The sequence below is a fragment of the Colletotrichum gloeosporioides genome (genome assembly GCF_011800055.1).
Source record: "Colletotrichum gloeosporioides strain Lc1 chromosome Unknown consensus_91, whole genome shotgun sequence".
Lineage (NCBI taxonomy): Eukaryota > Fungi > Ascomycota > Sordariomycetes > Glomerellales > Glomerellaceae > Colletotrichum > Colletotrichum gloeosporioides.
The window spans coordinates 82,615-100,511 of record NW_025544736.1 but is presented as its reverse complement, the minus strand read 5'-3'; the positions used below and the strand labels follow the sequence as shown (position 1 = coordinate 100,511).

The window sequence follows — 17,897 nt, the reverse complement described above, 5'->3', positions numbered from 1 at the left end:
GTCTCCATTGATCTTATTCTCATGAGACTGCCGTTGGTCAGCAGCTGGAAATGGATGCAGAGAATATTGATTGGTGTTCACCGTCCTTGGCGCGAAGCAGGCTGAGGGTACAGGGTGGGGACGAGAGCGGGACGAAACTCCAAGGCCGCACGACACAAAGAGACTAGTCCTATGCAGTGAGACAAGAAACCTTGGAAACCAAGTTCCGATTCCGAAGGCCTCTTGGGTTGCTATATCCATCAGGCAAAAGTGATCGCGCGCGAGCTTGAACAGTTTGGCAAACAGAAATGCCGTGGAGGCGGCGTGCGATTGTGGCCCCACAGTTGTGTGAGACACTGATGGCGAGACGACAATTGTGTAAGTCGGAAGTTGGTGGCTCATCCTCGATCAGAGAATCGGCATAATACAACCAGTGCCCAACGTAAACATGTCGTCGACATGCTGGTTATTGCTGAACTTGGTACAAGATCTGAGCTATTGGACGACACAGAAGAACAGATCTTTCTTAAAAGAGACTTCCGCCTCAGGTTCATGGTACAGAAAAGAAAGTCGCAAATTCACAGCAGAAAACAAACCACTGACATCTAAATCGTAACGTATGTTCTAAATCTCATCATACACTCAAAAGATTACACTATAGACAAGTCTGGATGACTTCGCCCACCCTCACCCTCACTCTCACTCAATCCCTCTCCCTCTCCCTTCCCCTCGGCCCACCTCCCAACCCGAGCCCATCCTGCACACTCGCCCTCCTCAAAAACCTCATCCCGTCCGCCGGACTCATCATCCTCGGTCCCGGGCTCGGACTCCCTCCCCCCACGCTCCCGCTCCTCTCGCTGCCCACCAACCCCATCGCCCCTCCCGCTCCACCGCCGCCCAGATCCCCGAGCACCCCCGCCGGCATGTTCAGACTCGGAATGCTCGCCTCCGGCACCGCCTCCAGCGTCGTCGGCCGCATCGCCCCGGGCGTCGTCATCGCCTGCGGCGGGCCCCGCTCCAGCGTCTCCCGGTAGAACGCCTCCAGCCCCTTCTCGTCCTTGCAGAACCGCTCCACCTCGAGCAGCAGCGCGATCGGGTCCACGGCCGTCGGCGGTGCCGGCGGTGCGGCCTCCTTCACGGCGCCTCCTCTCAAGGCAGGCGACCCGCCCGCGTAGAACACGGGCTTCACCATCGGCGAGCTAATCGGCGTCGGCTCCGGGATCCCAAACGGCGTGTAGCTCCCGACAGGGATAATACGCCCCGCCCTCTCCACGACATTATTCCCTCCTCCCCCTGCCGCACTCGCCTCCCGCATATCCTTCAACTCCTTCTCCCTTGCCGCCGACGCGCGGTTGCTAAACAGCCGGTTCGCCAGCACCAAAAAGTCTCCCTCGTCCGTGATCTCCGCCAGCAGCACGCCCGACCGGTGTATGTACTGCGAGTACTTGAACTCCGGCCGACCCCAGCTGTAGCTCACCTCCACGTCCCTCGGAAAATCCGCCGCAGCCTCCATGTCCAGCACAAAATCCAGCCGGCGCATCAGCGCCTTCTGGTAAAAGTGCTTCCCGGGCGCCGTCTGCGGCGCGAACGACCCGGGCTCGTAGTACGTCACGGGCTGCTGCGCCGGCGGCGGCGCCGCGAGCTTGATCACGTACGGCCGCCGGAACGGGTTGACCTCCGTGATGGAGCACGCCTCCTTGATGGGCACCTCGACGAGCCTCAACCCGTGCGTCGCCGCCTCGCGCGCCCAGCCCTCGACCACGTCCTCGATGAGCTTCGCCGTGACGTTCATCCAGTCGATGCGGATGTGGTAGCAGTTGTCCGGGTTGTGCAGCCTGTCGTAGTGCAAATCGATGCGCTCCGGGCGGTATGAGCGCTTGCGGTGGTCGACGTCGTATTTGATCACCTTGCTGAGCACCACCTTGGGCATCTTCTTGTTGTTGAACATGATGGACGCCGTTGGCGTGGTCGACCCGGAGTTGGGCGAATTTTCCTCGTTGATGGACATGGGCCGGGAGATGCGCGGCGAGTCGCGCGGCATCGTCTCCGACATGGGGGTGGACGGGACCGAGAGGTCTTTGCGGCGGGAGTTGAACCACCCAGGCTGTGGCTTGGCGTACTCGCTAGCGATAGAGTAGAAATACTGTCCGTCTCTGAAGGGATGCCGGCGCTCAACGTGCTCAAATAGGCCCCCGCGGTCCTTCTTGTCGTCGGACCGCTCGTACGTTTCCACCATGAGCATCTTGCCCAGCTGCTCCGCCTCCTCGCGGCTGTCCAGGTCTTCAAAGTTATCCATGAGCCACGTCGTCATGTCAGAGCCGATGAAGCAGTTGTAATGCAGTCGTAAATGCCACCGTCGGTTCTGCAGCTTCACGCCGCCGCTCTCGACGGGTTGTTGGATCGCCTCGGCCAACGCGGCAAGATTCAACCCAGACTTGCGGAACCGCTCCTTGGATGAAATGAGCTGCCCTCTGCGGTTGCCATCCATGCCCTCGACCAGTGGGAGGTTGTCCAGCTCCGCCGCAATCACGACGGACGGGTCCTCCGTCTTGTACACGATATCCAGCGGATTCGGGTCCCGTCGCGTGTTCACAGTCTGATACCGCCTCTCAGAGGGCGGGAGGTACCGATGCTTCTGCCACGACAGCGACAGCCTCCTGATCCCTTCCAACCGCACCTCCTCCGCGTTGTCGCCGGCCTGGTTCCTGGGCACGGCAGAGTACCGAGACACCATCGGGATCAACACGAACCTCGCCCTCCAGAACCTCAGATTCTCCGTCATCTCGTCGTGATGCCCCGCCAGGTAGGAATCGATGTAGTTCCAGTTCCTCTCCGGCTTCGGCGTCGAGATGTCAACCTCCTGCGTCTGGTACCCGGAATCCATCAACGTACGAATCGCAGGCCGATACAGCGGCCCACCGGTCGCGTTCCTCCCAATCGTCGACGCCGCCGGTTTGCGAATGTAGATATTCACCTCCACCTCGGTCCCGTTGACGCACGAAAGCTGGTGAATCACGTTACCCACACTCATAAATATGCTCGTCCCGTCCTCCATCGCCTGGTCCCGCGAGAAAATGTCCGCGATCCGCAGTAGCCTCTGCCCGAAAGCCTTGGCCACCGACGGCCCGATCACGACCTGGAACCCCTGCGAGAACCGCAGACTGATGAGCTCGCGCAGAAACTCCTCCCGCGACTTGGGCTCCTCGCTGAGCTCGTCGTCCGCGTTCTGCGCAATCACGTACGGCTGCCGCTGGTACTCAGTGTCGAACTGCGTCTTGCTGGGGAAGTACTCCGTCGTCAGCGGCACCGCGGCGGGACAGCACAGCGCCTTCCACTTCATCACCTTCATCTCCGAAGTCCGCGGGAACACGTGCTGCCATCGGCTGTACAGCACCGTGTCGTCGACCTTGTTCCGGTCCGGGTTCGACGGGTTCAGCACCGTCAGCCAGGGCGAGATGGCCGTCGTGGGCGACAGCGTAGACGGCAGCTCCGGCATCGCCCCGGCTCTGAGCTTGCTGTTGAACATCTTCTGGTTATCGTCCTCCGCCCTGAAAACGTTCGAATGCCGCTGATCGCGGTCCTCGAGGAAGATCTCCTTCCTCGCCAACGACGGCGGCAGGACAGACCCGTACTTGTGCTGCTGGGCCACCGAGCTCTGACTCCGACCGGAAGACTTCATGTTGATGGGGATGCTCGGCGTGCTCGGCAGATCCTTCAGCGTATCCCTTGAGTCAGACCGGAAGAGCCCCGGCGTCATCGACAAGGCGGGCTTGATGACCTGCGGCGACGACGGCCGCGGCATGGTGGACATGACGAGCGGCGTAGTCGGGCTCGTGACGCTCTGCTCCGTCAGCGCGCCCACCGTCTCGAAACTCGCCTCCGCCGCCACGACCTTGGGCGCCGCCACGCCGAAACCGCGAAGACCCAGGCTGATCTGCCGCATGAACTTGGGCGCCTTCGATGGCGTGCTCGCGCCCGACGTCTTGCCCGCGGTACTGCCCGAATCCGGCGTCGACGAGTTCGTCGAAGACGTAGTCGTTGCCGCCGCCGCCGTTGGAGGGTGCGCCGCCGCCCTCCTCGCAGCGGCCACAATCTCCGCCTTCTCGCTGTCCCCAATATTCACGCTCAGCTTCCTCCCCGCAGCGACCGCCGCGAGGCTATGGTTCGGCACAATCTTCTTCTCCGGCAGACTCGTCCCAAAGAGCCCCGCGTCCTCCATCAGCTGCCTCCGCGTCGTCTCCTCCAAGTCCCTCGACGCCCGGCTCGGCGCTGGCCGCCTGCTCCTCGGCAGCTTCGCCCTCGTCTCGTCGTACTCCTGCAGCTGCTTCCACAGGCTCTTCTCCCCGGGCCGCACGAGCCTGTCCGGGACGAACTTTTGGAACCCGTACACATGGTCGACCAGCCCGTCGGGGTGTCTCTTTGGCGGGATCATGGCAATCTCCTCCGCCCCGACCAGCCTCGCCTTCTGCGACGTTTTGGTCTCCGTCGTCGCCACAGGGAACAGCGGATCCGCCTGCAGCGGCGTCGTCTCGATCTCGTTCGTCTCGAGCACGCTCCTCATCTGCAGGTCGTACATGCGCGCACGGATCGCAAAGTCCTCGCTCGCCGCGTTGCGCCCCTGCTCCTCTTCCTCCTCCTCCTTGGAGACGCTCAGCGCAATGCCCTGGTACGACAGCGCCTCCTCGCTCGTGCCCGTCCAGTACGACACGTGCAGCCACTGCGGGAGCGCGTACGACCACTCGTCCTGTGGGTTCGCTATCCTCTCGATCCGGTGCGCGAGCTCGAGGCCCTTGGTCGGCGACAAGCTCTCCGAGAGCGACTGGTAGCTGCCGATGACGGGCGTGGCCTGCTGCTTCGGCGTGCTCTCACGGCTGCGCACGCTCCTCGTCCGCGACAAGCCGTGCGAGTCTCCCGCCGTCTGCGGGTTCCGGTACCGGAACAGCGGCACCGAGTGCAGCGGCATCTTCGGCACGCAGATGAGGTCGATGCCGATACCGTTACCGACGAGCGCCTCCGTCGTCCTCCGCAGGCTCTCGTACTCGACTTCGAAAACGCCCGGCCCGGGACTGATGACAACGATCGAGATGCCCGTCCGCATGAGGTCGCGGTCGACGTAGTCATGCGAGAACTGGCTGCTCGCGAGATTGATCGCCTCCAGGAAATTCCCGTACATGGCCAGACTGCTCTCGGCCTTGACGCGGTTACTCGCGACGCCCCTCCCCTCCTCTGCTAGCGGCACAAACGCGCTCCCTGCCATCTGGTGGTGTAGACTAATATCCCGCCGGAAGAAGTTGAACTCTCGCTTCAGCTGGTACAAAATCGTCGTCCACTCCCCGCTCGCCATCTCGCTCACCACAACCCGGTAAAAGTCCTTGTACGGCCTCTTCTCCCCCGAGATCTGCGTGCCCGTGTAGTAATCCCCATGCACCGTTCCCGCCAGCTCCGTCGTCAGGCCCGTATCGTACTCCACCCTTGCAAACAGGACTATGCTCACCAGGTGCTTCGCCTTGAGCTTCGCCCACTTCTTGAACAGCGCGGGCAGGAACCCGTTCACCACCTTGTTGAACAGGATCTCCCCGCTCCCCTCGCTGTCAAAGTCCCACATCTCCCGCGCCATCTGTATGAACAGCACGTACCGCGCCGACTCGCTCCTAAAGATCGGCCGCGTGTCCCGCGTGAAGAAGGCCGAGTGCGTCTTGCGCCCGTCCACGTACACCGCCGTCACCTGCGCCTTGATCGTGCCCATGAACAGGATGCTCTGCCCCTTGTACACCGTCCGCTCCGTCAGCTCCCCGATCGCGAGCCGCCACATGTCGGACCGCGAGAGGTACTGGTCCTTGAAGCTCAGCTCCACGTGCGACGCCGCCGTCGCGGGGCTGTCCGCGTCCACCGGCGTGAGCAGCACCTGCGTGCCCTTCTTCATCCCGAACGCGTCCGCGATGTGCTTCACGACGTAAATGTCCACGTTCGGCAGCCGGCTCTTGAGCTCCTTGGACATCTCCTTGGCGAAGAAGAAGTACTTCTTCCCCAGCGCCGCCGCCGCCGTGCTGCCGTCTGATGTCTGTGCAGCCCCGTCGCCCTGACCGGCCCCCGAGCTGGCAGAGCCGCCCCTCGCGCCCGCAGCGGCATGGTCCTTCACGGAGGTCTTGCCGTCCTCCGTCCGGATCACCGTGATCGCGACGAGGCTGCCGGGCCGGACCTCCCCTTTGACGAGCTCGGGACTCAGGAGGACCTCGTCGCGCGAGTAGCCCTCGTTCACACCAACGACGCAGCGGCGCTCGAGGCGGCGGTGCTTGACGGAGCTGCTCGAGTTGTCGCCGCGGACCGTGGAGGCGCTCGACACGGTGTCCGGGGAGCGAGGAGACTCGACGGAGGAGGCGGCGGACGCGGTTGCTGGGGGTTCGAGGGAGGTCCTGCTGAACTGGCGCAGGTGCGAGGGCCAGTTTGGCGTCTTGCGCATCGAGGCGCCGCTGCGCAGGGGCGGGGGAGGCATAGCGGGTGTCTATCTGTAGAGATCTTGTGACGGAACGCTTTCACTCGTCGTGTAAGGTGAGGTATAGGTTCGGTTTCGCAGCCAACTTCTGGCGTTATCTTCTTTCGGCTCGCGGTCACGGGGGCCCTGTTGTGTGGTTTCGCAGTGGCATTTCGTTCTCTCAAGTCGGCGGTTTTCTTGTAGTCTATTTCGTGTCGTTTCGTAGAGCTGCTGTGGTTGTGCCCGTGCTTATCAGGCGCAGGAGAGCTGCGATTGTGGTGGTGTGCATCATGCTGGGGAGCTGTCGATTGCGACGGCAGAATTGTGGGTGAGCTCGAAGGGTGGGGTACACCGCCTGCTTCTTTGGTGACTTCCCCAGAATTTTGACGTTTGCAGGACCCGCCCCGCTGCGTTTCGGTCTGTCTTACCGGCGACCGACATGAGACTTGCGACGCAAATTCGTGTTCAATTTAGTTAGAATTCTGTTTATTAGCTGAAAGTCGTTTACACCAGTCACATATCTCAGTCAACATCGGGTGCCAGGAAGGTTTCTTATTACTTCGCCTTTGCTCCCAGCAGCTAGCTACTTACAAATAGTTGACAACCCAGATACGCCGTCTCCCATTCCCCCCTCCTGAAAATACCGACTCAAAATAAAAGGGCGCTCGCTGTCCTTCTATGCCGTGCCGTTCCAAAACGCCAAATATCGGGCTCGCGAGCCCGCATGTACCCCGTCCCATGCCAGACAAATAGCTGGTGCTGCAAAGCAAGCACCGTACGAGCGCGCTCTCAGAAAGCAAAGAAGTGTAGATTTTCTTGTGCTTCGGGGTATCAATTCAATGTATCTGGTCTCTCTCACACATTCTCTCGCTCTCTTCTGACCAAGGAAAAATTGGGTTTGGTGGTGGTACATTGTAACTGCAGAAATGTTCCTGCATGCTGACTTGTCATTACGTCGTAAAGCTCACGGGCTAATCGCCTTGCCCGTGATTTTGTTGTATTTATTCGCTGGAATCAACAGCGTCGAGCCACACGCGAACGGCCTCGCGGAGCGCGCTCTCTCGATCTCGGTCGGTGTGGCTGTTGGCGTCTCCGTTCTCGTGGTCCCGCTCCTCGATGACATCACGGATAATCTCGTCCAAGGCCGAGAGTACCACTGTCTTACATTGATCGCGCGGCACTTCTTGAGCCGGCACCGGAATGCGAGTGGTGTGGTGCGAGTCGACCGACGCCGAAGCCTCGCTATTGCTTCGGTCTCGCCGCTTGCTGGTTGATCGAGAAGAGTTTGATGAGCTCTGCTTGCTGACCTCACTACTCTGAGCAATCACCCTTTCAACCGCTTCGATCAGGACTTCGTCCAAGCTCGCGATGGGCTCCTCGATGAATTCGTCATCCAATTGTGTCTCGTATGGGAGAACAGAAGGCGTCATGGGTGCCGCGCTGTACGAGCTCGAGCCAGCGGAGCCGAGAGGGGCCGCCCGATCCAAGAATGGCTTCGGTCGGATAAGGCGGCGATAGCGGATGCGCATGATTGTGTGCCTTGTTGTGTCCGCAATGAGGGCGCTACTGACGTCAACCCATCGATCTGCGGGCTGCTCCATGGAGTAGAAGGGCTGTGTGATGAAAGGAGTAGGTTCAGCTCTCATGGACTTTCGGATGTCGTCCATCAGGTTGTCTTGAGGAGGCACGGCTTGGAGGATCATGTCCTCATGATACCGCTGGAGAAAACCGGCAACATTCATGGGCGAGTCGCCGTCAATAGTGATTCTCGAGAACTGCTCGAAGCCTTCCAGTCCGCTGCCAATTCCCGGAGTGGAGAGATATCCGCTGCTGGAGGGCGAACTGACAGCCGTCTCGAAGGATGTGATGTAGTCGGGAAACGGAATGTCAACATCTATAACCCCGTCTTCGGCATTGATCGAGGTTTTGACGGGAGATTGAAAGTCACCATTGGGGTCGGGAATTCTCTCGGGGAAAGTGATCTTCTCGGGCGCGTCGTCTATGGCTTGATCGTCGAAGCCCCGGGGCGTGTTGGGGCCGTTGCCATTGCCCTCGGTGTTCTGGGCGCGTTCTTCCGTCCTTCGGTAACCTTCGGTTCTAACTTCTCGGACCATCTCGGCGAGCTTGTCTCGGCGGCCATGGATGGACTTCGTAGGGGACGTTGGCCCGCTGCTGTAGGGGTGGCTAGGCGTTGTTAGGCCGGTAGAGTCCCTCCGCTTCCCATTCCAGAGAGTGCTGATCACACTGCCCCATTTCGAACCTGACAAGCGGGAGTCGGTGCTCGCGGAGCTAACATGACCGGAGCTTTCGCCTCGTTTTAGCGTCCGCTTGAGGTCGTCCGCTGCCACGCTGCTGCTGCTCCCTGGTCGCAAACTTCGCCTGTTCTCGAACCGTTGGGCGGTCGTGAAGTGTGGAATGGTAGTCTCTGGCGTGATGGTAGTGGTTGTCGCAGCGCTGCTCTTCCTGCTGACCTGATCATTGCCAGGGATAGGCAAGTTCGATCGAATTGAGGTCGCATCCGAGACACGTCTTTCATGGCGGCTTTCCATGCTGAGATGTGCCAACTGAGGAGGAACACCAGACGCCCGCGTGCTTTGACTGACTGTGCGGGAGTGCGACGTTCTCCTTGGACCGGTTCGTCGGTTGATCTTGCGGCGCAAAGACTCTTCTCGAAGAATTGGGATGATGAGCGAAGGGGGTGACTGGGAAAAGGCACCGAAGGACGTGGACGTGCTCGGTCGATGCGCTCGCGACGATGAGATGTGCTGGTGTGATGGCAGGAAAGCTGAGAGCAGAAAGATCAACCGCCGCGCGAGCATCTTGTCTTGGGCGATAATGACTGTTCGTGCCGGCAAAGAAAGGTCTTCTTCACCCTTTGCCTTCTGCTGCTGGTGGTGCTTTCTGCGATACCATGCTGGGCTCATCGCGTTCAACCAGTCGGTGTGAGTGGCGAGGAAGCCAGTGAGGAGGTTGAAGAAGAAGAAGCCGTGCTCTTTCTCCCCCGCCTTTCTCGCCATCCATCTGGCCTCGTCCCTCCAAATGCCCCACCTTCCCTGTGCGGTGATCACGCGCTGAGCTCGCAAGCCTGTTACAACCCGCACCCTTGCCATACTTGCTTCCTGCACAATGGTGTCTTCGTGTTGCAGGCAGTTAGGTTGCAGCGCAATTACCTTTGCATTCGTTTTGGGGGGCTTGATAAAGTGAGGCTCGTCGCGCCTGCCACCCATGGATGCAGCTCGGCCAACGTACGACGAGAAGGACGGAGGGTAGGGGTCAGGTGAAGCAATGTCTGCTTGCTTCAAGAGTGTGCCGAGCGTAGTAGCCACCACTCCCTGAAGATGCGTCAGAGTTCGCATAATGATATCCCAGTGTTGAGTTATGGTGTCCATCCTGTCATCGACATCGGTTGAGCAGGATGAATCCAGGGAGTCAAGAGGAAACCCTGATCCTGACAGGGTCCAGCCAGACCGACGCGCAGAGCTCATAGATGACGGGAATGACGACTCTTGATCAGTGTAGGAGCTGGCCCGGAATGTCGATCTGATGGTGGAGGGAGGAATTGGCTGGGCGGACGTCGGAGGCAGCTGGATCACCAGCACAACTGCATACATGGGTGTGCGTTTCTGCTTGGGCTGCGGTTTCTTCTTTTTTGGTGGGTTATTGTCGTCTGCAGACTGTGGAAAGGGGAAACCTGTGTTGTGGTCCGAGAACCGGCTCAAAGGAGTATCGCTCTGCGCATCGGCATCGTCGTTGGGCAACAGGACTGGGAAAAGTCGAGTGATGAGGATTTTCCTCCTCTCTGGAAGAGGCCGCGAGTTTGGTGCCGAGGACGTGAATGACTGAGTGGGCTGCATGGGCGAGACACTGTCCGATGTGTATGACTGGGCCAGTCTGCTAGAGCGCATGCTGGAACGGCCAATGGAGCCCCGACCATCGCCCATGTATGAGCCCCCATATTCGGGGCGACTGTCAGTAGGAACGATATGAACTTTTGTTGAAGTGCCTTTGTAAGCCATCAATTCTGAATTTCCAAAGACGGATCCGGCAAAAGCGTGAATCTCGTCGGTGTACTCGCGTCGTGCGCGCTGGAGGTCTGTCTCAGCCTGAGATTGAGTTCGACCTTGCATTGAGGCCCTTCGATCAAAAGCACCTTGGCGGGGCTGAGGACTGTCTGGCTGGATGACCAGAGGGCGCGATGTCTGATTTAAACTGCTTTTTCTAGGCGATGTTGGATTCCTTTGAGAATCATGAACAGTGCCGATGCCTGATACGGGCCTTTCCCTCGTTGCTGGTGGCTTGGGTGGGCCCGGGTGGCTATCAAAAAGAAGCTGGGCCGGGAACGAGGCCACAGCATCCTGCATGATGAGAAGGCGAACATGACGAGTGTCTAGGTCGATGTCTCCGTCGTAGTCGAAGGCACTTGCAATGGATGCCAGTGGGAGGGCGGAGGCCATGGAAAGTGGGAAGACCTGGTCATTTCGATGTTGATATAATGCCTCGGTGTCGGGGAACAGGAGGTTTCTTGTGTGGATGTCCTCTTGCATAGACTCGAGGGATTGTGGAGATTCTTTGTAAGTATTGTTATTCGTTTGGGATGGGTCAGGAACGTTTGCCGGGCTCCCGGTGCCCAAATTGAAGAGCTTCCCCAGCATCTTGAATGAGACGGCTGGTAATAACGATGATGAGAAGGCTCTAGTTGCTCAGAGGTTTGGGGGAAGGGCCATTTTCTCAACACGGCACGCAGTGGTAATTCAGTTGGAACAACATTGCTTCTGGCAGAAATTCCATGTGATTGAGGGTGAGCAATGTGAGAGACCGTGATGGTGCGGCTCAGGGTCGAGGCGGCGGCATGTGGTGGGTAGAGGCGGGCTGAGAGCAACAGAGTTGAGGGGTGCACGGTGTTGGAGAGGGCTAGCCGGGGTCTGAAGCTTAATGGTAATGAGTCGTCGGAAGGTGGTCGGAGGTTGGCAAATCGGGTCTTGTCGTCGTGTCGGGTTGTGGATGATGAGACGGTTTTCAAGCTCTCTCTTTTTGAGTGTATATGAGGCGCACGCAAGATAACTTGTCGTGGGTTGCAGTCTCCAGATCGAAAAGCCGGGATGGGTGCAGTTCAAGGTCGCGCGAGAAGAAAAGGCTGGGAGTCGCGATGGTGGGCGCGAGCGCGTGTTTGAGGTGGATGAGGAGCGGGGTGGTCAAAGGAATGTTGGCGAAAGGGAGCAACGGGCGACGCAACGAGGCTATTGAAATCGGGAGGTCGGAAGGGTTGACGACGGGTGTTGAAGGGAGGAGTTTGGTGGTGAGAGAGATAGATGGGTGTGACGCAGGCAAATGGGAACCAGATGCTCGGGACAAACGCGGCGAATGGCAGTGGCGGATCAAGAGGGGCCGGGGTGGTGGGTTGAGTGCTCGGTATTTGCTCGCATTCGTCGTGCCGACTGCAGGTTGTCGAGTCGAGTTCCCACGTCGAGTACTCAATCTCGGCCAGGACGGTCCGGTGAAGGTAGGCGAAAAGCAGCGGAGGCGATAAAAGACGGGGAAAGGCGGGCGTCTGCGGGGAGAGTAGGCTTGCAGACGGCAGAGATGGTGTCGAAGTTGAGGAAAGGGTGGTCGAAAAACGGGAAGAAGGGCGATGATATTTGGTGCGGTGCAGTGCGGTGCGGCGGCGGACTAGGCTCGGCGGTGGAAGGTCGAGACAGATAGACAGCAGTCGGGGTGTCGGTATGAAGTAATGCGATGGATATGTTGTTTGGGAGGAGCGTCGGAGCTGGTGGTGGGCGTGTCGCTATGTACCTTGCCCTGCGCAGTATTCGTACCAAGTAAGGGTGTGGTGTCGAGGAGTCAAGAGTCAAGACGGGTAGACCTGGTCAACAGGCAGAAGAAACGAAGGCGAAGCTGGGTTCTGGAAGGGAATGATGGTTGTTGGTGGTGGAGGAGGTGGTGGTCGGGGCGAGCGTTGCAGTGTCAGGGCACAGGCTTAGGCTCTGGCTCAGGCTCAGACTTTTAGGCTGCTCGGGGCGAGGGTGGTGGCAGCAGAGCGAGGGATTGACATGGACATGGCCCGGAAGGGGGGGGTGTGCGGGTGTGGCCAGTCAACCGTCAACGGCGAGTGCTGCGTATCCGGTCATTGTGGTGTTTTGGTGCGTGGTGTCTCGATGTTTGGTGGTTTGGGTGAGTGATGGCCGAGGGAAGGTATGGAGGGGGAAAGAGAGCAAGAGAGAAAGAGACAGTAGGCGATGGGTACCATGCTTAGTGGACATTGGACACCGGTGGAGGGCGACGCGGAAGTGCCGCAATCGTCAGTGGTCCGCTTGGTGGGTGGAGGTACGTACCTCCGTCGCTAAGGCACGCAGTGCCTTAGGTAGGTTAAGTGGATACTGTAGGCAAGGAAGGCACGGTGGATAACACGCATCTGCCTTACCTTCCTTACCTTACCTTACCTACCTCAAGTAAGGTTCTATGTAGGTAATGTAAGGCAAGTGCAAGTCTCCGTACCTGTCTTTACGTCCCTACCAACCTCGGAATTTCAATTTTTGTTTTTCATATAGGTCAGGTAGCGAGGAAGGATGTAGATTCAGCCTGGCAAGATGGATACGATCTCTGTCAGGCTTGGTCAGCAATCATCCTTAAACACACGACGGAAGCTCAGCATCGAACGGCGTAACGGGAGCGGCAGTGGCAACGGCAGCGGCGACGGCACGGCCAAGGCGATGAACCAACGGCAGCCACCTCAACACCTCGCACCACCCGTTACTGCTTCAGGCAGTGAGCTACCCCTCCAAGACTACGACTTGCGAGACTGAGATGCCCTGCAGTGCGTCTTGGAGGCAACGAGACGGGGACACAAAATGCGGTGAGGACGGCCCCGGTCGTCTGTTGCGCATCTCATCTCCTTAGTCCCTGAGACATGGGGTTTTCTGGCCCGCCCCACAGTACCTGCGAAAAAAAGCTACTAAATTACGACTAGTTAGCACTACTAGTATAGGTACTTCTCTTTTACTATTAAAACTATACTTTTTAAGTACTAAGTACTTCTAACTAGACTTAGTAATACTTACCTATTTTTTTAAACCTATTAGAGATATCTATATATTAATAATATAGGGATTAATCTTATTACTACTACTACTATAACTTATAATTACCCCTCACTTTATATATTAAAAAATCTACTAAAATTCACTATAATAGATTAACTAATTAAATTACTTAATCTATATAACTCTAAAGTTAACTACTATAATAAATTTAAGCTATTTAACCTTCTAATTAAGCTTTTTTATAATCTTATTAGTATTAGCGTTATTAATAACCCCTTCTAGCTTATTAGCGCCTAGCTAATAGTTAATATATTACTTATTATACTAATTAGTAAGATTAACTAATAGAAGAAGTATTATATACCTAATAACCTCTCTCTAGCTATATAATTTAGTAATAATTATATATATTATAACCTTATTAATCTAATATCTCTATATAGCTACTACTATAAAGATGTAGTACCTCTTAGGCTACTATTACTACTACTACTAGAAAAGTCTCTACTCTTCTAAAAAATAGTCTTAAAGGCTTAGTAATATTAACTCTATATATTATATAGTAAAACCCCTCTTAAGATATAAGAGAACTTCTTACCTCCTACTAAAGCCTTCTAATATACTATATAGACTAACTATAAGTTAAAACTATATTAGTAAGAGGCTTTCTAATATAATAATATTAATAAGGCTACTAGAAACCCTACTTAGGCTAGTAAGACCTTATAAGCTACTTATAAGGCTAAGATATATATATTTCTCAGTATACTTATCTATATAACTATTTATTATAAATAACGCCTTACTAACTACTAAGTTAAAGGTAAGTACTTATTTAATTATAAGATTAACTACTAGATCTTAAGGGATTAATTTTATTAGCTATATTAACACTTCTATACTTATAACCTTAACGTTAAGGCTTAAGAAAGCTATTAACTAATAATCTATAAGAGGGTTACTAACTAAAGTAATTAAGTATAAGTAATAGCTACTTACTTCTAGACGCTAAGGTATACCTTTACTGTTAATAAGAGTATAGTCTATTATTAAGGCTATTACTCTAATAAGTAATATATATCTAGTAAGCTTATCCCTATAAGGTTTAAGATATAGGTTATTAGTAAAGCTAGGTATTTTTTACACTAAGCTTAATATATAAATTATAGATTAATAATTATACTTCTTATATATAACTAGCTTATTAAATACTTACTTTTAGATATTAAAGCTCTTATAGTATAGTTTACCCTCTAGGTGCTACTACTTTCTAATAAGTAGTAATACTACTTATTTATTAATAACTTATTCACTTTACTTAACTTACTCTAATACTTATACTACTATAATATTATTATTATAAGTACTTACTACTTTAACTCTAGTATTAATAAGGCTCTTATTAAGCTTAAGTAATCTAATAATAATAGCAAATATATCTTATAAGGTACTATTTACTTTAAATTAATAGATAATAGTATAGTTAACTAGCTATTTTTTAAAGATAGATTACTAATACTAATAGCTACTACTAGCTTTTATAGCTATAAGTATACTTAGCTTAAGGTTAAAAAGAGGCTATTAAGTAGTACTACTTATTTCAAAATATCTTAAGTACCTTTTAAGGCTACTAATCTTATTACTAGTGATATAGAGATTATCTATATAAAACTTCTACCCTTCCTATTTATATATTATAAGTATAACTAGTATATAAATACTATTAATATTAGTAATTAATATTAAGCCTCTAGTACTTATAGTAGATATATATACTATAGTAGCTCCTAAGTACTTAGATTTAACTTTATCCTACCTATTATAATTACTAACACTTACTTATTATTTAGAGAGGCCTTTTTTAATACCTCTAAGCGAAATAGTAACTTAACTAATATATACTAAACCTAAAACTAGTTTTAATAGAAGCTATTTAAAGAGATTATTATAAAGTATAAATAAGAAGTAATTATAGCTTAATCTTCTATAATAATACTAAAACCACCTTCTAGCTATATAAACTATACTAAATTAATACTACTAAAGAAAAAGGCTTATATCTAGTACTTAATAAGGTTTTAGAAGAAGGTCTTTAATAAAAGTACTACTAATACTTAGTATAAAGACTATAGGATAAAGTTCTACTATAAGGATTATAATATAGCCCTCTATAGGAAAGCTGAGTACTAATAGAGGTACTATAATAGCTAGAAAGCTTAGATAATATACTATATTCAGTATAACTCTAGTTTATATCTATTACCTCTAATTAGACTCCTCGCTAGTTTAATCCACACTATAGGCGTCTTTTTCAGATATACTATAGGTACTAAAGGCATAATCTGACTGGCCGCCACTCGCAGTTGGGAAAAAACCCATGTCTCAGGGACTAAGGAGATGCATCTTTAGCGCGCTACGTGTGCCGTGCCTGTCGTCTGTCGTCTGCCCCTCCAAAACTGGGCACCTGCCTTTGATACATTACATTACCTTACTTAAGCTACCTGAGGTATGTACCTCAGCAAGTACTGTACTCCATTCTTTACAATGAAAAATAACGAGAAAATAGAACCACAATTACCATCGACAAAAAACGTGCCTTCGACTGGGGTAGACCTGGCACCAAACACGACTTGTCAAGTCCCTTAGGTAACACGGAAATAAGACTCCTCTCGCGCTTGACCCCAATCGACTACAGCTCCCGTCAACTCTCCAGCTCACTGGGCAACGGCAGCGGAGAATGCGCGTGGTCACTGTGGTGTGCCCCATTCCACAGGCCCCGTTAGTCTGTAAGAGGACGTGACCTGCCCGAGGATTGGACCCTGAATTCGAGGCGACAGAACTCTAACTGCTTCCTGACAGCACCTGCCGCATGCATTAACTCGACACTACTGGGTACACATTCCATTTCCACCTTTACCGCACTTTCCTTCGACTTTATTATCGCAACTTCAACAGTTACTACCTGTGCACCCGTGGGCCATCAATAACCGCGAGGACTTCACAATCACAATAGATCCTCTCACGTGGTCAATCAGTCAAGGCAAGGCAAGGTTTGCATCGACCATCCCCGGACCTCAACACCATCACCTCAGCTTCATCCACCGTGGACCCTCCCAGCCGTCCAATCCCGTGTCGTCTAATTACATCTCCAGGACCAGACCCTGCGCTTCTGTCTTTCTCCGTCTCTGCTCCGTCTCCCAACTCCGATGGTGTCTCTGAGGCTTCCTTCTTCAAGCTTCCAGTGTGCCATCCGCCAGTCCGACCTGGTGTCTCGTCAGCCCTGTCGACGCGCCTGATGCTACCGCCAGCTCCTGCCAACCCCGGTCGCTCATCTCAGGAGTCAGGACGAAGCCATCGTCCTCTCCTCCCTCAATGCCACACTTTACGTAGGGCACCAACGACTGCGGCAATCATTGTCGTCGGGCCTCTTTCACCATCTTCGCCATGCCCTGCTGCTGCGCCCATGTCTTTATTGCGATTCACTGCCCCTGGCGGATGGGAAAAGGACCACGGTGCTCGTTTGCGGTAAAGTAGACGATTCTATTCCTGGACCGCACACAGAAAAGTTCGTCACCCGCGTCTGGTCTCACGGCACATTGCGCACAACACTCGTCAGCGTCTCATCGTCGGAGCCGACCCGACGGAGCATGCTCCATCTTCCATGTCTGCGCCCACGCCTCTCCGATCAACACGCGCCAATCCTCTATCTCTGATGGATGACTCCCAGGCATACCCCTGCGGCTCCCACTGCACATCCAGCGCCCTCCCCTCCCCTAACCCGCCGAACCCCCAATTATTACATCAGTCGCTGACAAAGGGTCCTGCCCTCGACTAATGATCGTCCGGCCCTCGAGACTCGAGAGACATGAAAAGATGAGGGGCAGCGATGCCAGACTCCAGTCGACGTTGAGCGCCCACAAATCGCTGCTGCGAGTGACCTTCCCTCTGCTGCTGGTCATCGACGTGGGTGGTGCCGCAGCGAATACCTACCTTACCTAGGGCCACCACCATGTCCGGATATGGAATCCATGCCCGTCACTGTGGCTGGATTCGGGGCGGCGGAGAGGGCCCGCACATTGCTCCGGCCACGACACACACTCTGGAGCGTCGCACTCCAATATCCCGTACAACGGGACAAAACACCTCGGTGAGAGACCGACGACCTCTCCGCCTTGAGCCAGTCCACGCCACAGTCTTCAACCGACCCGGCCTGTTCCGTGCTCTTCGGCTGGGAGCTCGGAACCTCCGGCGCACTTACACAACCCTCTCGACCGAGGCGACACGACACGACACCACAAGTGCCTGACCGACCGACCCATCTCTTCTTTCGTTGGCGTTGCGGCCCAGAAACCAGACGGACGCTGTTGCTACCTAGATTGGCATGGCAGGGTATATGCTACCCCCCGGAT

The 17,897-nt window shown here is 54.1% G+C and overlaps 2 protein-coding genes across 2 annotated transcripts; both read right to left on the bottom strand.

Moving 5' to 3' along the window:
* Positions 1–682: 682 nt before the first annotated feature.
* GCG54_00008178 (Vacuolar membrane-associated protein iml1) lies at positions 683–6,472 on the bottom strand (the record flags this gene model as incomplete). Its single annotated transcript, XM_045408150.1, has 1 exon — positions 683–6,472. The coding sequence occupies one exon, from the start codon at positions 6,470–6,472 to the stop codon at positions 683–685; it is 5,790 nt and encodes a 1,929-aa protein (XP_045257884.1).
* Positions 6,473–7,452: 980 nt separating this feature from the next.
* Positions 7,453–11,103, bottom strand: GCG54_00008177 (uncharacterized protein; the record flags this gene model as incomplete). The annotated part of the gene is made up of 1 exon (XM_045408149.1): positions 7,453–11,103. The coding sequence occupies one exon, from the start codon at positions 11,101–11,103 to the stop codon at positions 7,453–7,455; it is 3,651 nt and encodes a 1,216-aa protein (XP_045257883.1).
* Positions 11,104–17,897: the final 6,794 nt, after the last annotated feature.